Source organism: Pleurodeles waltl, chromosome 4_2 (genome assembly GCF_031143425.1).
Source record: "Pleurodeles waltl isolate 20211129_DDA chromosome 4_2, aPleWal1.hap1.20221129, whole genome shotgun sequence".
In the NCBI taxonomy this organism is placed as follows: Eukaryota; Metazoa; Chordata; class Amphibia; order Caudata; family Salamandridae; genus Pleurodeles; species Pleurodeles waltl.
Window position 1 is genome coordinate 71,978,223 of NC_090443.1, and position 24,182 is coordinate 72,002,404.

The 24,182-nt window shown below is 45.0% G+C and overlaps 1 protein-coding gene across 2 annotated transcripts in view; it reads left to right on the top strand.

The window, feature by feature from the left end:
* Positions 1 to 24,182, top strand: part of STAT2 (signal transducer and activator of transcription 2) — a 482,775-nt gene that overhangs the window by 94,697 nt on the left and 363,896 nt on the right. For both annotated transcript variants that reach the window (XM_069230705.1, XM_069230706.1), the window contains exon 7: positions 20,076 to 20,155. In XM_069230705.1, coding sequence (XP_069086806.1) covers positions 20,076 to 20,155 — 80 coding nt within the window. The remainder of the gene's footprint in view (positions 1 to 20,075; positions 20,156 to 24,182) is intronic.

A 24,182-nucleotide genomic window follows, 5' to 3' on the forward strand; every position in this document is an offset into this window, starting at 1 on the left:
AGACCTGTTGGTGAAAGGCTGTGCAATTTCTCTGATGCACGGAGGAAGATAAGACGGGTGGTCCATGGTGGAGCTCATCTCCTACATTGAGTTCACACACCTATTCGCTCACATGCCCTCATGCAAGCACAAAATCGACAAAGAAATTGTTCATTTGTTCATAGTTGTGATTAATACCGTACTAAGCAAATATATCAGGGCTTGTACTCTATATATTTCCTGATACCAAAGAAGGACAGCACTCAGCTCCCCATTGTGGATCAAGCAATACAATTCCAGACGACATTATTATAAGAAGTGATCCCACTCTTAAAGGAAGACAACATTCTAGTGGCCCTTGACATCAAGGATGCCTTCTTTCATATAGAGATAATTCCCAGTCACTACTAGTAACTTAAATCCATGGTAGAATTAAAGCATTAGAAGTTCTCAGTTTTACCTTTTGTATAACCTCTGCACTAGGAGTGTTTACTGAATGTCTTGCCATTCTGGTAGCTCGTCACTGCCACCAGGGAGTTCGGGTTTACACTTGGCTGGACAACTGTGGGGTAAAGACAGTTCGCTAATGCCTGTGTTGTACACAGAAAACAGTAGCTCGACTTCATCAGTTATGGCTTGTTATCAGTATCAAAAGGTTCCACATGGATCCCCAGTATCTATAAAATGATCTGGGCAAACCAATCAAAATCATTTCAGATATTTATTTCTGTTTTCCGGGCATCACCATCTTTGACGGTGAGCACGGTGATGAGATTTGTGGATGGGCATGATTGCTTTGTGAGTGCAGATTAGTCCCCAATGCATACTTCCGTATGTGTCTTTTGCAAGAGTAAAGACCCAGTCAGCACAAGTATGTGGGGTCTGGCAGGATCCAGTATTGTTCTCACCTCAGGTCAAGCACAAGCTGCTATGGTGAAAGATATATAATCATGCCATAGGTCAACACCTTGCAGATTCCCAGGCACAGATCACTTTCACAATGAGCAATTCCCTTCAGGGGCGGAGTGAGAGCACCTATCCACATTACAGGGTAGATGAACCAGGACTGAACATCTCTTCTACATCAATGTCTTAGTACTGAAATCGGTGTTTCTAACACTGAAAGACTTCAAAGCACACTTACAGGGTAAAAAATAAAGCACACATACAGACTACATAACAGCTGTGTACCACATTCAGAAACATGCAGGGACCCAGTCCCTTCTTCTGTCTCAAATCACACATTAGATGTGGCACTGGGCTCTAAGAAACAACATTCATGTCCTGCCAGACCATTGACCAGACACAGACAGTAACTTTGCAAATCTTTACTACAGGCGCAATCAGAGCACATAGAATGGTGAACATCATTTCAAAATGTTCAGCTTGTACTCAAAGGTGGGGCATGTCCACTGTAAATCTGTTTGCTAGAGTTCAGATGAAACAGTTTCTAAATTTTGCCTATAAGTTCCGGTCCGAATCTGCAACGTATGTCCCTGTATGTTAGAAGTCAGAAACCAGAAGTTGGAGGCGGAGCCAGTGACAGGCTCTGGGACTGAGGACATGAGGCAAGGTGCAGGACACAGAGGTGTGGAGACACGGAGGTTGGAGGCACTACAGGCCATGGAGGCAATGCGGAGATAGCAGGATTGAAAGCAGGACTGTAAGCGGGGTAGTGAAGAAGCAGGTGAGCACTGCAACATCTAGCTCGGCCCACTCCTTGCTCCTGACCTCCCCACCCCCGCTTGCCTACCCACCTGTCCATCGATGTCCTTCGCGGGTGCATCCAGTCTGCTCGCTGCCTTCTGGCCACATCGAACTACAGCCTATTTGCCCAGTCACCAGCTGCCAAGCCCGCAGTCAAAGCTTGAGCAATAGTGGCGGTTCAGCCAGAGCAGCAGCAGTCACTCGGCAGCAATGATCCACAGTGGTGAGTTCTCACACCAGCGTCCGCGTCCTGTTCTCAGCTATGTCCTCAGCTGGGCAGGCCAGACACCACTCACATTGCCAGGACTGTCTAAAAATAGTGCAAGGATGAGAGAGCAAGTGAAGAAAGAGCAGCGCGTCAACTGAAGGACAAGCTGAGGGTGCTGAGGTGATAGAGCCTAGGCAATAGGTTGAGTCCCCCTAGCAAGCTCTCGCCCCCTCCACCTTCAAGAAACCCCATGTTTGGTGCTCGCCACTAAGCGACTTAAAGACCTGGACAGAGGAGCGCTCCCGGAATAGTCCAAACAGTCGAAAGAGAGCATCCGAGGGGTTAGGAAATAATTTAAAGCCATTTTGCTGCAGAACAGATGGTGGAGGCAGGGGGCCAGATCGGCCCAGCAACTGCCTGGTTTCTCAGCAGGCTGGAAAGTCGCCCACAGAATCTTTCTACAAAGAAGAGCGATAGCCATGGCAAGAGAGGGGGGAAGGAAACAGCAGTCAAAACCCAGGGGCACAAGGGGTGATGGAGGGAAAAACCTTGATTTGAATTCTTCAGGAGTGGCCTAGAATCCACAGTAGGGAGCCCAATCCCAAATGCTGGCAAAACGTTTGGCAAATCCGACAACCCTGACGAAGGCTCCCAGGGCATCCAGGAAATATTATTTGCCATGGAAATTGCCAGGAGAGAGGGAAACTTAAAGTTGGAAGATATCCTCCACAAAACTTTTAAAGTATAAAATGGTCGCCCTGCGCAAATCCAGACTGAGCAGTAGTGGAATAGAGTGCATCCTCCTTAGCAATCAAGGAAATCAGGAGCTCTGAAGAGAAATGGAGAACACATCTAAAGTGATAGAGCGGTCTTCGACCTCCCTTGCAACGTCCCATCAGGGTGACTTAGAAAACACTGAGACACTGGTCCGATCACTGGGACTTGAGCCAGCACAATAGCAAATAAGCCTTGGGGTGACCATTGCGGAAGTACACATAGAGCACTGCATGGGGTAACAGAGTGAAAGAAGTTTGATGCGCCCACCTACTCAAAGGAGTCCAGAAAGGTTCGATGGGGAGGTGCAAGATTATTGATCGAAGCAAGTCACGGCTGCATAAGTCCAATTATCAGGATTTTTTCAAGAGCCAATAAGAACACAGTCGTCAGCCTATAACACACATTACACCCAAGACACATTATTGACAACAATCAATGCCACAGTTTTGGTAGCCACGAATGCCCTCACCTGGCAATCGCACAAGCTAAAGGTTCACATGGATAAATTGCAAACATAAGCAATAGCAAATATGACGGCATAATTGGAAGCAATGGAAGAAAGAGTAAGTGCATGGATGCCATTGTAAGATCATAGTGAAGAAACTATCAACGCTACTGGAGGTCCTTACAATAATGATTAAAGACTTGCGAAGTTTAAAGGCAATAGGTGGCATTAACTACTCTACAGACAAAGCGAGGATGACCGTGCATAGCAGGGTATTAGAAACATTAGCTAGGGAAATAGACCAGGGGAGAAAGGGGCAAAGCTCAGAGACAAGGTCCCATCCCCAACCGTCACCACAACAGAGACCAGCATGGATCAGAAAACACAGATACAAACAACAGCCTCTTAAGCATTACCGCGAATGGCACCCAGCCAACGAACAGGATCTCTGCAGATCACAACAATACGAGTAGCCCAAAGGACATGAATAATAGCATTGCTCTCAATAATAACAATAGTAATCATAAGGCCATGTATCACATCAAGGAGAACAACCCACTAACAAGGCGAGAGAAGAAAAGGCAAAAAACATTGAGGCAGATGCTCGCGCGTAGCAGTTGGGAGCAGAATCTGGGGAGGGTGTGGGGGTAGGGCGGGGGGAGCACAATGTCAAAGGGAAAAGCATGCACATCTTTTTCAGATATTTGTGAAAGAAGAATTCACAAGTGATGATAGGATGACCATCCGCAGTAAAGGTGTAAGATCAGGCCATGCGACCGCACAGTAAGTTCACTCTGCAGCTGAAATAGTTCCCCTGCCGGGACAGGAGAGATTCAGTGCAACACAAGTAGATGCCACCTGCCGAGTTCATTAGCAGAATTACACGAGAAACAAGGAATAAATCCTAGTCTCACAGCAGCTTGCTACGTTCAAGAACTAAGGGGACAGTAAATTGACAGAACTGATGAAAGCTGGTCATATGGTGTGGCCCAAAAGTCGGGTGATCCGCAGAAAACAATTTTCTTCCTCTTACTTAAGTGCCAAGGGAGGCATGACATTCTTAATAGGGCCAACATCTTGACATTGTTCCAATATATCCCCCTCTTAGCTCATATTACTAGCAGAGACCTTTAAAGTATTCAATTTGAAGGGGGGCAGCCTTCCTAGCACCACTGAGTATGTCATAGCTACCCGGAGGTCGGCTGGGATTACAGATTTAGTCCTGCAGGAGAAGCAACACTTTGAGGACTGGAGCATTTAGGTCCTGAACTTGCCAGAAGAAAAATACTCTTATGTGCTAGCCCGTCTGGTATTCCCTCGTGGAAGCCCCAATAGCAAAGATGAAAATACACAGTCTCCTAAGGGGGGCACCACTAGTACAACCTTCGATAGACTTCCAGAACCTCAGCTTAGAATACAGTACAACCGAAGGGCAACCTGGGAAAGCAGTCAAGGAAAGTAGGATAGCAGGAGTCAGAGCAAGTGAGTCTGAGAACCACTTGCTCACCACCCGATAGATCGGTAACCCCAATTACCGATACACGGCCTCTGTCAGAGCAATAAATAGAAGCAATTCTAGGAGTACGTATCCAAACTGGAGAGTGACTAATCGGACAGGCGCAATGCAACAGCGGCAGAAGCATGGCTACCACATGCATCAGGTATATATACAGAGTTAGGGGACCCCAGACTAGGGAGCTGCGAGAGACGATCATTAGACAGCGCAGTAGTTTTTTACTGGCACTCAAGAGGAGGAAGGAGACAAGGCGCAGAGTCTGCTGTGGGAGAAAAAAAAAAGAGAAAACAAGGCACCAGGGCCCAATGAACTGCCGGGTGGTCTATTTAAAGAACAATTCGAATATTGGACAGAAACTCTGTCCTGCTTGTATACAGAATGCAGGATAAAAGGAGATGTCCCGAACTCATGGTGAGGCTAGCTACTGCAGCCAATATATAATCAGCAATGGCATAGCTAATAAGTTTCACCTATGGCTTATGCCAATATGTTTTTTGCAATGTAGTTCATTATTGTGGCTGCTATTCAGTATGGCTTTAAGTTATTGGTGTAAAGGGGCGTGCAGTGAAGTGTTGTATAGTTGAGTTGCGAAAATGTTGTGGAGTGGTGTAGAGTTGAGTGGTATGGTGTGTAATGAAGTTGCCTGTAGTATTGTGTAGTGTAATAAATGGATTATAGCGTTGTATAGTGAAAGGGCTGAAGGGTTGAGTAGAGTGGTAGGGTGTATTATATTATAGTGTTTAGTGCTATAGGATGTTGTGGAGTGATGTAGAGTTGAGTGGCATAAACAGCGTTTTTATATTGGAGTAGAATGTTGTAGAGTTGAGTGACTTAGCAAAAACTAGATGAGTGGTACAGAGTGGTGAAGTGTTGGAGAGTGGAATGGGATGCAGTGGAGTAGAGTGCTGTAAATTTGATTTGCTTTGAGTATTCTGGAGTAGCATAAAGTGTTAAAGTTGAGTGGTGTATGTTGGAGGTGTCTATTGGATTAGTGTGTTGTAAAATCTAGTCTCCCTTTTGGGAGCTTTTAGCTTTGCCAGTGGTTTTTAAGGATGCTGTACAGCATTCCCGATACTGTGCAGTATTGCTTAAGCAGATTTTGTGAAAGTGTATGACACAGCCACTCATGTCATGTTGTAGGCATGTGCTCCTACAAAATGACACAGGCACTTTATTTTCTTTCTTTTGTAAATAAAAAGAAAATGTGGAAAAGTATTTTTATTTTAAGCGGGGTGGAAGTAACATGGGAAGCTGAATCAACAATGTGGGCGGAAGCAACCCGGGACAGAGGGAGGAAGCTACACAGCGTGGGGCGAAACAACATAGAGGGCACATACTCCTTCTTCCCCTGACAGGGTGCTGAAATGCTACGTGAACAAGCAATACTTACATAGAGACATTTGCAATGCATGTTGTGTTTTGGAGGGACCTAGTGAGCGAAAACACTAGTGCTTGGAACATAATTATATATTATAACAGAGCTGCATTTAAAAATAAAAATAAAATTGAATGCGTAAAATAGAAGTTTGAGCATGGCATTTGCTTCAGCTGCCTGCAGGAGTACAAGGGTTTCGGTGAGATATAACTGGAACCAGGCTGGGGAGCAGCGTGCCCCTCCAGCGCCTGGGCCTCAGAACCAGTGACCCTCCTGCCCTAGTGACAGCTACGTTCCTGCTCTAAGTAGAGATTTCAGACAGAACTGACTCCAGGCAGACTGGAGTGCAGAGCAGCTTTTGCTGAGCAATCCTGTAATGCAGCGCTGTAAGTCACAGTCACTATTAATCCATCTCCACATTAATGGACTCAGGGTTGGATCAGCAATGCTGTGGTTTGCTGTTGCAGTGGGGATTCTGAAGACAGGACGCTCTTTTTTTTTTTAAGGCGGGAAATGCCAGTAGGAATGTGTTCCGAGGTGCATGCTCTTCAAATTTGCTTTACGCTATCTGTAACGGATGCCTCAGCCTCAAATTTACAGCAATACATGAAGCGCTATATAAATATTTGGTCCAGTGCAATTATCACGTCTTTCACACACAGCACCCAAAAAGAAATATTCTTCTTGGGTTGGAGGGCAGAGGGATGAATGATTGGGTGGGTACACAGACTGATATGTTACTTTCTGCTAACTCTTTATCTCCTAGGTACATTTCCTCACAGACTTGCTTGTTCGAGCAGTCTTGTACCATATAGGTAATGGCAGTACCCCTCTTGTTGTTTATTTTCGTATTGTATGATGCTTGATACTGTGGATATCCAAAAATTAACGCTCTTCCACCGCACACACTATAGCTTACTTTCAGTATAGGCTAATGCTTCAGTGCCCTACACTAGTAAGCGCTATACAAGGGTTATAAACAAAACACATTACATGCCCCTTCATAGCTCTCTCCACAGGAGTTGCAAATAAAATGAAGCACATAGGGAACAGGGTTTTTTTTTGTCTTCACAACATTCACATGAAAGAAGGCAACCTGCACCAAAGCACAAAATCACTCACTGAATCGCTTTCAATAATTCTCCAACTGGTATGAAATGTACCTGTGCAACGCGACAACTACGGAAGAACAAGCAATTATCTATAGTGTGTTGTATAGTGGTTAGAGGGTGGGTGGTGCCATTCCTTAAGAAAGATCTCTTAATTTGCACCCTTCCCCCACAACGAGCAAGGTTCACAGCACACCACTTGCTGCGGAAAAAAACCACACACATTACTTGCCCTACTGAAATAAGATAGCCAGGAGCCACGCTTCCGGCCAACTCCACATTGCAGCGCACAAAAATAGGGGGAACGGCACCAGTTAAATTATTTAAAAAAAACAAAAAAAAACACACACATTCCTCCAACTACAAAAATTTAGACCCAACCTTTTCGTGAGGTGAGGTGATTTTTGGAGGTGTTTCATAATGATTTTAAATGATGTTAAAATTAAAAGAACCCCTGAAGAAAATAATCACAAGAATCACTCACCTCAACAGTTTACAGCTCTATTACTAGCCCCGCCCTAAGCAGAATGACACATTACACAGGAATAAAAAAAAAAAAAAAGTTACTGGGCTGTTGGAGCTCGGAAACACTAGCAGCTGTGAAGCCGCAAAATCATCATAGCACATTTCTATGAATAAAAAATATGAGAGTGACTTCAGGATCCCTGCTGGTTCCTTCTTAGGAAACCTGTGGCCTGAAAATCCCCTCTCATGATTCTGTGGCACTGAGCTGATGTAGAGCTTAGGGGACAGAGCAAGTGCATACACCGAGGTCTGCCAACGAAAATGAAAAAAAAGAAACAGGCACAGTGTAGTAGACCGATTAAACTAAGTTAGGTGCACAGCTGCAACATGAAGCATGGTGCTGTGAAGTGGGCGCTGTGTCAAAATACTAAAAGTTGTGGGGCCTCCAAAAACACATGCGCAACCTCAAAAACTACAACCCTACTTGCATAATTGGAAGTCGGAGCGGCTGAAAAAACAGAGCACTCTGTCCAGTGCTGTTGGACAAAAGAAAAAGCAGTCCCTTTCACAGTTACTATAATGGGAAAAGTGGAAGGCTGTAAGTACTGCAGGGGTGCTCCATGGGAGTGAACAACTGATGAACAGGAGGGACAAAGAAGATAAGTTAACCACTTGGAAGCAAGAAATTTTAAAGGACGCGGAAACTGACAAATGTAATGCAGTGGGCGAACATGAAGTCCACACAGTTTATTCAAGAGGTCGCGAAGTGATGTCTAGGCTTGACTTAAAAAGGGCAAAAGAACGGAACCAGAAAATTTTAGGTTAATCGCCCTCCTCGATATTGAAGGTAAAGCATATGCCAGCACGTTATTGATTGAGGTAAACAAATGGATCAAGGACAAAAAAGTTATGGAACAAATTTAAAAAAGTGGGAGATCCCTGATTAAGCTTCTGAAGGCCATCATCTCGCTATACAACAATACTTGGCTGAAAATAAAACTGGACGGGGACACAGTCACTCACAAGCTGCACGCAGATAGAGGCTTAAACAAGATTGTGTTCTCACACCGACTTTATTCAACCTGGACACGGCGTATCTTTGGAAGCCCCTTCAAGGAACCGCAATGGTAACCCCAAGTACAGGGCTGCACAAAGTTCATCTACTACAGTACGCAGACAGCCTGGTAATTTTTTACCATACCAGAGTTGCTTTACAAAGAGGGCTAGACATTCTGAATTGATATAATGAGGACAATGAGTCAGTAGCCAACGCTAGTAAGACAAAAGTGGTGGTCTCTGGGGAAATGCGCCAGGAATAGTGTCCTTGGGTAGAGACTGGGCTTGCAGATAATAGAAACGAGGATCCTGTAACTACTTAGGAGCATGGTTAAGTGACTCTGGCACATCATCACTGCACCGTACTATATTGAGCTTTTAAATACAGTCAACTATATATGTGCTATACAAACTACAGGGGAAACTACATAGCCCCTCCACAGTACCAATCAGGTGGGTGTTAAAAGCCAAACTGCCAGCAGTTGCAGGTTACGCACAGCATGCATTTCCAGGGCAAATAGAGTTAATGATGGAAAAAGCACATTACGAGTGCTACAAGCGCATCTTCAGCCTACCAAAATATGCGAGTAATTCCTTGACTTGGTTAGAGTTTGATTTGAGTCAGCAGAAGAACGAATGCCTTGGTAGTTTCTCAAAATACTATTTTCAGATTCTTAAAATAGATACATGAACTTTAAAGGAAGTACTAAAAGTGATATTTGTAGGGAAACCTTCAACAGCTAGTTGGAATCCGCAGTATGGAAATTCCAGTTAGTAGCAGCTAACTGGATACAGGAGAAAGTAAAGTACCCGGCCATAAATAAAGCGCTAACTAGACAAATCTTCATGTTATCAAGGGAAGAGGACCTTATTAGATGGAAAGAAAATGAAAGATTATTAGGCCTCATTGCTTCTTATAATGCTAATACAATACTGCCCTATCTGATAAGCGTCCTGGGTAAGAAAAGCCTAAAAGATATACAATGGGCTCAGCTAGTCCAACTCCCTCTTAAAGAGCTGAATCCAGGATGGAAAAATCTACAACAGATAATTAAATGCCATTTGTGTAACTACAGTAAGGAAACCCAGCTCCACCTTGTCTGCTGTTTCCCAGCCCTGCTTCAACAGCGTAGGGTTCTTTTAAGATCAGTGTTCCTGAAGCATGGGATAAGAACGTGCTGAGGCAGTGTCATGACTTTTCACCTGTACAGTACCTTCAGAGCTGGCAAAGTTTGTTAGGTACATGAGAGCGGTCCGGGCGGAACTGAATAAAGCCGCCCAGCATCCGGCTCCATAAATAAGGTGTAGAATATGAAGAAACAGCAGTGCCTAGCTCTGGGGACTATGCCTTTAAGTGAGGAGTAGAACATTGCACCTTAAAACCGACGAGCACTTTAAATGCCTAAGGCACCCAATGAAAGGTGATGGACCTGTGGGACAAAAGCGCCTTATTATTTGCACAAATACTTTATGCAAGAGCAATCAGAGAGAAGGGGTGGTCTTCAGGGACAAAATGGCTGTTTTTTCTATCTGGCATGTATGTCCCAGGGGGAAGTGCGGTATAATCTGAAACTGTGGGACATAATTGCCTTATTATTTGCACAGGTACTTTATGCAAGAGCAATCAGATAAAATGGGTGGTATCCAGGGACAAAACAGCTGCATATTTTTCTCTAGCATGTATGTTTTAGGGGGAAAAGTAGACTGGTATAACCTGAAACAGTATAAACATTTTATGTGAAGGTGTTAATTTGTGGGATCCAGTGACCTTCAATCCTGTACAAGTGATTTTTTTAGGCAGAGAGCTTGGTCGTGCAGTCATTGCAATGATTTTAATCAACATGGGAGGAAGGTGGGCTGGTACAATTTGAAGCTGCACAAGCACTTTATATGAAGGGGTGAATTTGTGGGACACAATGACCCCTAACCTTGTACAAGCTTTTTTTTCTAGGCAGGGAGCTCAGCCTGTGCAATGTTTGCAATGATTTTAACTAACACCACCCCACTCAGCAGAAGCCACATAAGAAAGACTTATTAGCAACCAGGGCAGTTTGGACGTGCACAAACTTATCAATTTGCAAGCTTTTTCTCCCGTCTCTCTAGAAGGAAGGGGTGGCCCCTTTGGTATATAATAGTTTTTAGGTATTGTGTGCTCTTTTGTAAGCATCTTTTTTCTGAATCGCTCGGGTTGGTTTTTAGTCACTGTCTGCCTTTTTTTCTTTTCTTTTTTTTAACTGTCGTTTTACGGATTGTTTTGCTGTTATAATGATTGCAATGATTTTAATTAGTTATGCAGTAAAATGTATTCATTCATTCATACTGCACTACCACTCCCAAGGGAATGCTTTGTGTACAAACTGGTCACTCATATTTGTTTATGCTTTTCTGCTCCTAGCACTCATCCTGTCAGTAGTATAAAAAAAATACAAGAAGTGTGCATGACTATGATTTAAGACACACAAACAAACGTGGGCCAGACAGGTAAGGAATTTGCAATTTCAGGTGGTGTCCATACAAACTCATCACTCTTATTGAGGTATAAACTCATAGGCTATACCTCACTGAGAAATATATTGATAAATTGTAGGAAGATTCAAAACAGAGTTTTAAAAAAACAGTAGTAATGTCCACCTTGCAAGGGGCAAGCCATTTGCAAGCACTTCTACTAATTAAACAAAGTTTAGACATGGGTGGCACACTCTCAAACGTACACACGTTTGCTCTTTGAAATAATTAGTGGGAGCTTGGGAGTGTGCCTTGGCTGGGTTGGTTAGTGTGGAGTTTCAGGCTTTACAATGTGTACTTGAATAGATATCGATCTATAAATGATACCTCTTCTTCGATTCCACATTTTCAGCATCTCAGCACATATCAGTCTTTATTATATTGCTGTATGTGTAGTCATTCGATCTCCAAGTCCCCAGTATGTAGGACATAGCTTTTATATAGTAATAGTACTCAAGAACAATAGTCCTCATTGAACCACCTTACATTGATGTAGGGAACTGAGTTCTTTGTTGCAGTACCTCCCCCTCCCCCACACACATGTTTTGTCTGGTATCTGATGCTACTTTGACTGAAGTGCATTAGGTCCCTGCCAACCAGGACCCAATGCCAGTGTTCTTTCCCCCAAAACTGTACAATTGTTTCCACAATTGGCAAATCCTTTAACACCCTTTGTAAGTCCCTGGTAAAGTGGTGCCCATCGTACCTAGTGCCTGGGGTGTTAGAGGGTCCCTAAGGGCTGCAGCACAAATTGTGCCAAACTAAGGGACCCTTCACCAAGGACATGACAGGCTGCCATTGTATGGTGCATGTCTTGGTGCAGACCAAAATGAAAGCACATGTCACACATCCCTGTGTGCCATGTCCCCTATCACTGCATGCAGTATATGTAAGTCACCACTACAGTAGGCCTGCCTGCCCTAAAAGGGTGCATCATATTACGTGAGGGCATATCTGCAAGTGCAGATATGCCCCTGTTATGTCTTTGCCTATACTCAGACATAGTAAGGGGCCAGGGAAGCCATTTTAAATGCATGTGCAGGACGTCAGTGAGTTCCGCAGCAACATGATGTCTTCACTAAAGATAGGGATATTTGGTATCAAACATCTGGTATTGGTGAACCCACACTGATGCCAGTGTTGGATTTACCAATACATCCCCCAAGAGGGCACCTTAGAGGTGCCCCCTGAAACCCTGCCAGCCTCTAGAGTGCTTGATGACTGGTTTCTGCCACCCGAGACATGGTTCTGGTCCCCTGTGGTGAGAGCCTTCTGCTCTCAGGTGGCCCAGAACAAAAGCCTGTCTGGGAAGAAGGTGTAACACCCCCTCCCACGGGATGACCTGCTGATTAGTCAGCCTCATAGGGCTGCCGCCTTTGAAATGCAAATCTGCCTTTCTTCACAGGAGGGGAAGCCCCCTGCCCATCCAGAGCCCACTTGGCACCTGGAATGGCAGGAAAATTATCTATTCAGGTAGACATGCCACCTCCAGACTAATACAACCCCTAAGGTGGGCTACTGTGAGGTGGACACAATTTTTTCAGCGGTAGCCATCTTTGAGATGGCATACCTAGGAATTCTGGGACAGGGATATACCCACAGGAAATGGTAATGTGGGGGGGGGGTATAGTGACCCCAAGGGTCAGTAGTCCATTGACTACAACCCTAGACACCCCTGACACCCCTAAATTCATTATTAAGGAAAGCCCCTGGCACCAGAGAAGCATATGACGCCCTCGAAGACCAAGGACAATGAAGAGGCGTAAAAGCAGAATAGGAGAAAAGAAGCAGCTGACCTGGTATGTCTGCATCCCTTGTTGAAATCTGTACCAAAGTCGACTCATCATGCAGCAATGACTCCAGAAAACGGTGAGGACTGCCTGCCTTCAATAAAGACTCAATACCTTCCGTAAACAATTGACCTGATCTCCAGCAAACTCCACAAGAAGCGACGCTGAAGCCTCTGGAACCTCCAAAACCTGACACCTGAAGTCACTACTGCACCTGCTGTCTCCGACCTGAGTTGAAATGGACCACCTATGCCAACAAGGTTCCCCAGCCCTGTAGAGACTGAGTCCATCATGGTTTCACCCTTCCTGGTCTCCCCGACAACGTCTGCAGTTTCTGCATGCAGCTCTTTTCTACCGTGAATGCTCCAGTTAGGAAAAGTGGACCGAAGGACACCTTTGCACCCATCACCCCTGAGCCATGGAGAAGAGGACCAAACCTTTGCCCGAGCATTGTGAGTCCTGAGCCTCGCTGTTGGTTCAGCCCAACTGGCCTCCTGGCCAGAGCCTAGATCCTCTTTCTGCAGTGACCGATCTCCGTTGAAAAGCATTGGGCACCTGATGCTGTTTTGCACCTTGCATCTGTCTGCCCCTGTGCTGCTGGTGGTGTACTGTTGGTGCTGCCTTGGATCGTGCCCGCTACTCACCTTTATTCCTGGAGATTGTCTTTGTAAGACACTGTACGCTACCTGTTTGCAGAACTTGTTTTTCCACATATTCTCTTTGCAGCAGTAACAGACCTTTGTGGTGAGTTGGACATTCCAGATGTGCAAACTTTCACATCTAAGTAGTTAACAGGAGCTTATACATTCATTTTTGGTTATGCCCACCTTCAGATATGCATATCCTTGCAGTTGTTAGTGGGAGGTTATGCTGGCATATTATGCTTTGTAATACTTGAAGATCTTGCATTTTCTCTGAGGTTCAAGGGAGCATGTGAGGGTGGTAATGACTTTCCATAAATGCTTATGTTCGATGGCATCTGTCGCTGTAGATACACATGGTATGCATGAGCTCGCCATCTGGTGTTGGGTCGGAGTGTTACAAGTTGTTTTTCTTCGAAGAAGTGTTTTCGAGTCACGGGACCGAGTGACTCCTCCTTCTGTGCTCATTGCGCATGGGCGTCGACTCCATCTTCGATTGTTTTCTTTCCGCCATCGGGTTCGGACGTGTTCCTGTCGCTCTGGGTTTCGGAACGGAAAGATAGCTGAAAACGGAAGATTTTCGACGGTATCGTTGCGATCCGGTTCGAGATAGACACATACGACGACGCGTTGAACATCGAAGCGCTTCGGTGCCCTTCGGGGTAGATTTCGGCACCCCGTCGGGGCCTAGTCGGCCCAACCGCGTGGAGAACAACGCCGATGGAACGGACCCCGTTTCGATTCTGCCCCGAATGCCACAACAAATATCCTTATACAGACCTACACTCGGTCTGTAACCTGTGCCTGTCACCCGAGCACAGCGAAGAATCCTGTGTGGCCTGTCGGGCGTTCCGGTCCCGAAAAACTCTGCGCGACCGTCGAGCGAGAAGACTGCAGATGGCGTCCACGCCAAAGGAGCGTCGACAGTTCGAGACAGAAGAGGAACAGGAGGAATCCTTTTCCATCCAGGATTCAGACTCCGACGAGCTAGGCTCTACAAAAACTGTGAGTAAGACGTCGAGATCAGAACTTAAAAAAGGAAAGAAGGCCCAGGGGACGCCACTGCCAACCGGCCATGGCTCCACCCAAATTCTCGGTGACCAACAATCGGCACCGAAAAAGGCCCATTCAGTGTCGACATCGTCCGACTTCGGTCGAGACACCGGCACGCAGCCTCCTCGGGACCGAGAGAGTGCTAAACAGAAGCATCGACACCGAGAGTTCGGTGTCGACACGGATCGACGCCGAGACAGTGGCGCCGAAGACCATAGAGGCCAAGAATTTTCGGCACAGAAAAAGAGGAAGGTTACCTCGGAGCCGAAAAAACAAACAACAGGGTTTTCGGAGCCGAAAAAAGCGACATCAGACCCTGTTTCAGGCTCCTATACTGAAGAGCATTCTATGTCTTCACAAATGAAGAAACATAGATTTGAACAAGAACTGCAATCCACTGACGTGGATCACACGCAAAAGCGTATCTTTATTCAGCAGGGGACTGGGAAGATCAGTACCCTTCCACCTGTCAAACGAAAGAGAACGCTTCAGTTTACTCCTCAGCAACAAACAGCACAAAAGGTAACACCTCCTCCCTCGCCTCCACCTGTAACTCCGGCTTCACCAACTTACACCCCGTCACATTCGCCAGCTCACACCGCCATGAGCCACGATGACCAAGATCAGGATGCGTGGGACTTGTATGACGCACCAGTGTCTGATAACAGCCCAGACACATACCCAACTAGGCCATCACCACCGGAAGACAGCACAGCCTACTCACAAGTGGTGGCTAGAGCAGCACTATTCCATAATGTGGAACTACACTCTGAACAAGTAGAGGATGATTTTTTATTTAACACCCTCTCTTCAACCCACAGCTCCTACCAAAGCCTGCCGATGCTCCCAGGCATGCTACGCCATGCAAAGGACATTTTCAAGGAGCCAGTTAAAAGTAGGGCAGTGACGCCTAGGGTGGACAAAAAGTATAAGGCGCCTCCTACGGACCCTGTATTCATCACCTCTCAGCTGCCACCAGATTCTGTGGTGGTAGGGGCTGCCAGAAAACGGGCAAATTCACACACTTCTGGGGATGCACCTCCCCCAGATAAAGAAAGCAGGAAGTTCGATGCAGCCGTGAAGAGGGTTGCGGTCCAAGCAGCAAACCAGTGGCGCATCGCAAATTCACAAGCGCTGCTAGCGCGATACGACAGAGCCCACTGGGATGAGATGCAGCATCTCATTGAACATCTCCCAAAAGATCTGCAAAAAAGAGCAAAGCAGGTTGTTGAGGAGGGTCAAAACATTTCCAACAATCAAATACGCTCCTCCATGGATGCAGCAGACACGGCCGCAAGGACCATTAATACGTCGGTTACCATCCGTAGGCACGCATGGCTCAGAACGTCTGGATTCAAGCCAGGAATTCAGCAGGCAGTGCTTAACATGCCAGTAAACGAAAAACTTCTGTTCGGTCCGGAGGTCGACACAGCCATAGAAAAGCTCAAGAAGGACACTGACACTGCCAAGGCCATGGGCGCACTCTACTCCCCGCAGAGCAGAGGATCTTATAACACCTTCCGCAAAACACCTTTTAGAGGAGGGTTTCGGGGTCAGGCCACACAAGCTAGCACCTCACAGTCCGCACCGCCCACCTACCAGGGACAGTACAGGGGAGGTTTTCGGGGCCAGTATAGAGGGGGGCAATTCCCTAGGAATAGGGGAAGATTTCAAAGCCCCAAAACCACTACCAACAAGCAGTGACTCACACGTCACTCACCCCCCCCACACAACACCAGTGGGAGGGAGGATACGTCAATATTACGAAGCATGGGACAAAATAACTACAGACACATGGGTCCTAGCAATTATCCAACATGGTTATTGCATAGAATTCCTGAAATTCCCTCCAAACATACCACCAAAATCACAAAATTTATCAAAATACCATTCACAGCTTCTAGAGATAGAAGTTCAAGCACTACTGCAAAAAAATGCAATAGAATTAGTACCAAGCACACAAATAAACACAGGAGTTTATTCACTGTACTTCTTGATACCAAAAAAGGACGAAACACTGAGACCAATTCTAGACCTCAGAGTAGTAAACACATTCATCAAATCAGACCACTTTCACATGGTCACACTACAAGAAGTGTTACCATTGCTCAAAAAACACAACTACATGACAACCCTAGACCTCAAGGACGCATATTTCCCTATACCAATACATCAATCACACAGGAAATATCTAAGGTTTGTATTCAAAGGAATACATTACCAATTCAAAGTATTGCCTTTTGGTTTAACAACCGCTCCAAGAGTATTCACAAAATGCCTAGCAGTAGTCGCTGCACACATCAGAAGGCAGCAAATACATGTGTTCCCGTATCTAGACGACTGGCTAATCAAAACCAGTTCGCTCACGCAATGCTCAAACCACACAAATCAAGTCATACAAACCCTCTACAAACTAGGGTTCACCGTCAACTTTGCAAAATCAAACATTCTGCCAAGCAAAGTACAGCAATATCTAGGAGCCATAATAGACACGACAAAAGGAGTAGCAACGCCAACTCCACAAAGGATCCACAATTTCAACAGGGTCATTCAACACATGTCTCCAAACCAAACAATACAAGCAAGAACAATACTACAGCTCCTAGGCATGATGTCCTCATGCATAGCCATTGTCCCAAACGCAAGACTGCACATGAGGCCCTTACAACAGTGCCTAGCCTCACAGTGGTCTCAAGCACAGGGTCACCTTCTAGATCTGGTGTTGCTAGACCGCCAAACTTACCTCTCGCTTCTATGGTGGAACAGTATAAATTTAAACATAGGGCGGCCTTTCCAAGACCCAGTGCCACAGTACGTAATAACAACAGATGCTTCCATGACAGGGTGGGGAGCACATCTCAATCAACACAACATAAGAGGACAATGGAACATACATCAAACAAAACTGCATATAAATCATCTAGAATTATTAGCAGTTTTTCAAGCACTAAAAGCTTTCCAACCAATCATAACCCACAAATACATCCTTGTCAAAACAGACAACATGACAACGATGTATTATCTAAACAAACAAGGAGGAACACATTCAACGCAGTTAAGCTTGTTAGCTCAAAAAATATGGAAGTGGGCAATCCACCATCAAATTGGTCTAATAGCACAGTTTATTCCGGGGATCCAGAATCAGCTGGCAGACAATCTCTCTCGAGATCACCAGCAAGTCCACGAATGGGAAATCCACCCACAGATTCTGAACACCTACTTCACACTCTGGGGACCACCACAAATAGACTTATTTGCAACAAAAGAGAACGCAAAATGCCAAAACTTCGCGTCCAGATACCCACACAAGCAATCCCAAGGCAATGCCCTATGGATGAACTGATCAGGAATATTTGCTTACGCTTTTCCTCCTCTCCCTCTCCTTCCTTACCTAGTAAACAAATTGAGTCAAAACAAACTCAAACTCATTTTAATAGCACCAACTTGGGCAAGACAACCCTGGTACACAACACTGCTAGATCTGTCTGTAGTACCACACATCAAACTGCCCAACAAACCAGATCTGTTAACGCAACACAACCAACAGATCAGACACCCGGACCCAGCATCGCTGAATCTAGCAATCTGGCTCCTGAAATCCTAGAATTCGGACACTTACAACTTAGCCAAGAGTGTATGGAAGTCATAAAGCAGGCCAGAAGGCCATCCACTAGACACTGCTACGCAAGTAAGTGGAAAAGATTTGTTTGGTACTGCCATCATAATCAGATACAACCACTAGACGCAACTCCAAAACATATAGTACATTACTTGCTCCATTTACAAAAAGCAAAGCTAGCCTTCTCTTCTATTAAAATACACCTTGCAGCAATATCTGCATACCTGCAAACTACCTATTCAACTTCCTTGTATAGGATACCAGTTATCAAAGCATTCATAGAAGGGCTTAAAAGAATTATACCACCAAGAACACCACCTGTTCCTTCATGGAACCTAAACGTGGTTCTAACAAGACTCATGGGCCCACCTTTCGAACCCATGCACTCTTGCGGAATACAATTCCTAACCTGGAAAGTTGCCTTTCTCATCGCCATTACATCTCTAAGAAGAGTAAGTGAAATTCAAGCGTTCACAACACAAGAGCCTTTTATACAAATACATAAAAATAAGGTCGTTCTACGACCTAATCCAAAATTTTTACCAAAAGTTATTTCACCATTCCATCTAAATCAAACGGTAGAACTACCAGTTTTTTTCCCACAGCCAGATTCTGTGGCTGAAAGAGCACTACATACATTAGATGTCAAGAGAGCATTAATGTACTACATTGACAGAACAAAAAACATCAGAAAAACTAAACAGCTATTTATTGCATTCCAAAAACCTCATGCAGGTAACCCAATATCAAAACAAGGTATAGCCAGATGGATAGTTAAATGCATCCAAATCTGCTACCTTAAAGCAAAAAGACAACTGCCCATTACTCCCAGGGCACATTCAACAAGGAAAAAAGGTGCTTCAATGGCCTTTTTAGGAAACATCCCAATGCAGGAAATATGTAAGGCAGCCACTTGGTCTACGCCTCACACATTCACCAAACACTACTGTATAGATGTGCTATCCGCACAACAAGCTACAGTAGGTCAAGCTGTATTAAGAACTCTATTTCAGACAACTTCTACTCCTACAGGCTAAACCACCGCTTATGGGGAACTAACTGCTTACTAGTCTATGCATACCATGTGTATCTACAGCGACAGATGCCATCGAACTGAAAATGTCACTTACCCAGTGTACATCTGTTCGTGGCATCAGTCGCTGAGATTCACATGGACCCACCCACCTCCCCGGAAGCCTGTAGCAGTTCAGAAGTTACCTTCAATTTTGTACATTTGTATATATATTATTTAATCCTTTAATAGGTACATACTTACATTTTTCATTGCGCGGGCACTATTACTATAGTACAACTCCTACCTCACCCTCTGCGGGGAAAACAATCGAAGATGGAGTCGACGCCCATGCGCAATGAGCACAGAAGGAGGAGTCACTCGGTCCCGTGACTCGAAAACACTTCTTCGAAGAAAAACAACTTGTAACACTCCGACCCAACACCAGATGGCGAGCTCATGCATACCATGTGAATCTCAGCGACTGATGCCACGAACAGATGTACACTGGGTAAGTGACATTTTCATTTTGCACTTAGAGTGATCAGCGAGATCTCTGGATGACTTGTTCTGCACACTTTCATCTGCTGACATTCTGTCCATGCTGTAGGTATCAAGAACGTCTGCTGGCTCGCTGGGGGCGCTAAGACAGTCACTCCTTTTATTTTTTCAGAAGCTCTGATGGGGACATGTTGAGCACTCATACCTATATGTTACCTGCCTTTCTATAGTTAGCTAAATAATAGGCTCAGATGCTTTCACATTACCTCTGTGGATCGTTTTAAAGTAATACAGGCAGCTCTCTTTCCCTCTTACAGCCACCAATAACCAGCCTGTCGAGCAGAAAATGAAGAATATGCTACAGAGCATGCTCAACGATCTGGACCAGTCCCGTAAGGTGAGTCTGATTGTCCGGGATGAAGGCGATTGAGACAAAGGAATAGAATGATGTGATTGTGTCCAGAACCTATGGGACTGTAACTACTGCCAAAGTACTGCTTAGATTTGTGCAAATTCCACCCCGTTGAAATAACTTTTTTTTTTCCTTTCTAAAGTCTTGTAGTTATTTTTCTTTTGGGATTTGGGCTTTTGTGAAATTAAATATGTCTGGTGTTTGAGTGCTATGAAGAGTATGGGTAGAAGGTAAAAGGCACAGTAAAGCGTAAAATTCAATGATAATGACAACGTGCATGGCTGATGCCTGAATTCATCCTTTGGATTGCATGGGTAGGTCGCAGTATTAATATCTGCCATAGGCATTTGACTGGCGAATGGGGAGGAAATGAGGTGAGAACGTTCTCCTATAAAGGTCAGGAAGATCAAACAGCTGATCCCTAGGCCAGATGGAAGGAAGATGTCTTTAGACAGATTCATAAATTTAAGAAGTCTTGGATTTTAAGAAGAATGGAAAAAGAGCTTCTGAGGTCTGAGCCATGAACACACTGGAATGATCCGACAAATGTGAAAAGTCTGAGGGAGCTGGCCATTAGTTTGAGGGGGAATTGATTTTAAGTGTCAAAAAACTTGTGAGGTAGCCTAGTGCTTGCACAGGGAGGGACTTGAGAGCCGTGCACAAAGTTTTTGAATTGCTATTGCACTTTGAATGGTAACCAGTAGAGCGACTTGAGGGCAAATGCAATGTGATAATGATGAGTATCTCCAAATAAATTGGGATCTCCACACAGCGGTTCCTTGCCTCCCTGCTAAACATCCACGAGTACATTGGGTTGGGATTACATCCCCAATGTGCAGCAGGGCATAATCCTACCACAAGATGGTTTAAAACCGCTTCAGCCTATGCAGCGTGAGACGTGCCTGGACTTATGCCCGGGCCAAGCCCGGGCCCATCTTCACCTGTCATCACCCAGAAGAGACAGGCTTGGGCCCTGTCTCCTTTATCTCCAGCTGGGATTCTTTGTGGCTAGCATTGGGCACTTGTAAGTACTTTTTGGTTAATATCTTTATCATCTCGGATAACTGCTTTGATTGCCCTCTGACAGAGGTTCCAGGGGGCAAACATGGGGAAACGGAAGGGACCTGAATTGACCAAAATGGACGTTAAGAAGATCAAGAAACTGACTTCAGCAGCAACTCCTCCTAGATGTAGAACTAGTGTAGGGAAGAATTGTACACTCGTTGATATTGATCATCTAATTAAGGAGGTCAAATCAGTATTGCACACTGAATCAGATAGTGATTGTATATCTAATGCTAACGTTCCAGCTATTTTGAGGAGGAAAGGATGGCTGACCGCTATTGAAATACAAAGTAGTGATGTAAATTCATGCTACCCCCCCACCCCTTGCTCTTTCCTCACCACCCTCAGTGCAAACATTACCTTTGTCACTTGAAATTAAAATATCTTACTAATGTCCCTTGTTCTAACCGATTTTCAGTGTTAGACGACGATGGAAACTTAAGCTATCGGACCAGTCCTGCCACCATTTTGAACCAAGTCCAATCTGTGTGTAAGGCACAAACAGCGAACAAGGGCATTAGCCAGACAGAGATCTTGGGGGAGACACATTTTTTCTAGTATCCACCACAAATTAGATGAGGTTAAGAGTTTTCTCTTTGGGCTCACAGACTGACTCATGAAGGGTGATAAGCCAATCACTACTTCTGTTGTACTTGCCATATCAGCTCTGAATCTAGGCACAAGGGAGGTAACAATCCTGACACTAACAGCAGCGCTTTGAGTACTGTACCATTGACATCACTAATTTAGGCCAAATGTGCACTTTCCTACGAGCCAGCGAGGAGGCTCTCCCACAAACCTAACACACCACGTGCGGATATCAAGATCTTGCAAGATAAGGAGCTTCGGCCTAAAAATTTGCTCCTGATATGGCATTGTGAGAGACACTCTAAACCTTTACCTACTTACCAACATGACCACAGAGTGAGTTTAAATCTGTTCCCTCCCACTATCAGACTCAGGCTGCTAGATATTCTAATCAACATCAGTCTTACCCTGCACATTCTCAGTTCAGTGGAACTGTTTATTTAACCTCCGTGCCTAAACTTGTACTGGACCCCCACGAAGATACAGACTCGTTAATTAATAAAGTGATTCACTGGTTTAGATCTAAGAGCGACTGTTTATCGATTGCGGGGTCAGACATAGTATGTGCCACACAACAGTGTGGATTTTTCATCCATGGATTCTGTTAGAGTGGAGCTGAGAAATGAATCTTTGGCCAATAATTTGATTAATTATGAGTTGCGTACCTGTCATTTACCACACTCTGCCAATATTGGTATGAGAATTAAAAAAATAGCCCTCATCATTGCCACCCTCTGCTTTAACCTTCAGTTCACAGTTTGATCAAAGTATATCCCAGTATGCCGGAAAACCAGAAGGGGAGCACCCTGCCTCGTTCCAGTATGCAGTCAGCCCCAATGCATCATGGTAAATGCAGTCAAAGTTTGTTTTTTATCCATAAAGTAAACTGTAGCTTTTCACCTTAGTAGTTGCAGCAAGTGCTGTACATCTCTGGACACTTGTTTCTGGGTTCAGCCCTTCATTAGCAGAGCGCAGCTTTGTATGTGGGGTTGCTGGAAATGCTTCCAAAAGTCCTCTCAGGTTTATGTACCCATAGAAAGTCAACGAAGGCCTTGGATGCACCACTGCCAGAGAGCCATGGTTCGGCCCAAAAGAAGATTCTCGTCGACCGTCCTTCGGGTTCGGTGCTGAAAAAGGCCACACCTCCGTCGATACCGGAGTCGAGTAAGTCCTCCAAAAGCTCAACTTCCGAACTGAGTCGCTGTCCCCACTCTTCGGAGTCAAATCCTCGACGCCCTGATTCTGAGCCGAAACAACTGGCTGTATTTTCGGGCACGAAAAAACTAACATCTTTGGGAGCCGAAAAAGTCTTCTTATTTGGAAGAACGAGGACTTGAGAGCCATCTTAAACAGAGCTCAAAATCACTTGATGAACAGTCATATAGACCATCTGATCATGTTTCTGAGGACACAGAGATTCAACCTATCCTTGATATCATGGATGAGAGACAATCAAGGATTCATATCCATAAAGAGACTGGCAGAATAATTACTGCACCTCCTCTACAGACCGAGAGAAACTCATTCGCAATATTCGCATGGTGATACGGTTGAACCTTGGGATCTGTATCATCCGCATCCTATTCCTGCCAATGACCCGGACTTACACCCTTCCAAACCCTCTCCACCAGAAGACACTACTGCATACATGCAGGTTATTTCTAGGGCAGCAGCGTACCATGGGGTGCTTATGCACAGTGAACCTTTGGAAGAGGATTTTCTTTTTAACACCTTATCCTCCACCCATTTACAATTTCAGTGTCTCCGAACGATACCTGGCATGATTAAGCATGCATATGAAATATTCACTGAGCCGGTCAAAGCTAGGGTTTTACCACCACTCATTGACAAAAAATATAAGCCTGGACCTACAGACCCTGATTACATTACCGACCAAGTACCTCCAGACATAGTGGTTGTGATTGCCGCCAGAAAGAGGGCTAATAGCCAGTCGTCAGGGGATGCTTCTCCCCCTGACAGAGAGTAGGAAATTCGATGCTGCTGGCTAGAGGGTAGCGACAGAAGCTGCTAACCAATGGCAAATTGCAAACTCGCAAGCCTTGCTAGCAAGATACGATAGAGCCCACTGGGACGAGATGCAGGAACTCCAACAACACCTGCCAAAAGAGAGCACAACAGATTGTTGAGGAGGGTCAGGCCATAAGTAACAACCAAATACGGTCTGCCCTTGATGCTGCAGATACACCAGTTGGAAGTGTGGATACTGCTGTCACCATATGCAGACACGCATGGCTACGTTCCTCTGGATTTAAGCCAGAAATACAGCAGGCAGAATATGCCTTTCGATTTAAAAAAAAAAAACAAAAAAAAAACACCTGTTTGGTCCTCAGGTTGACAC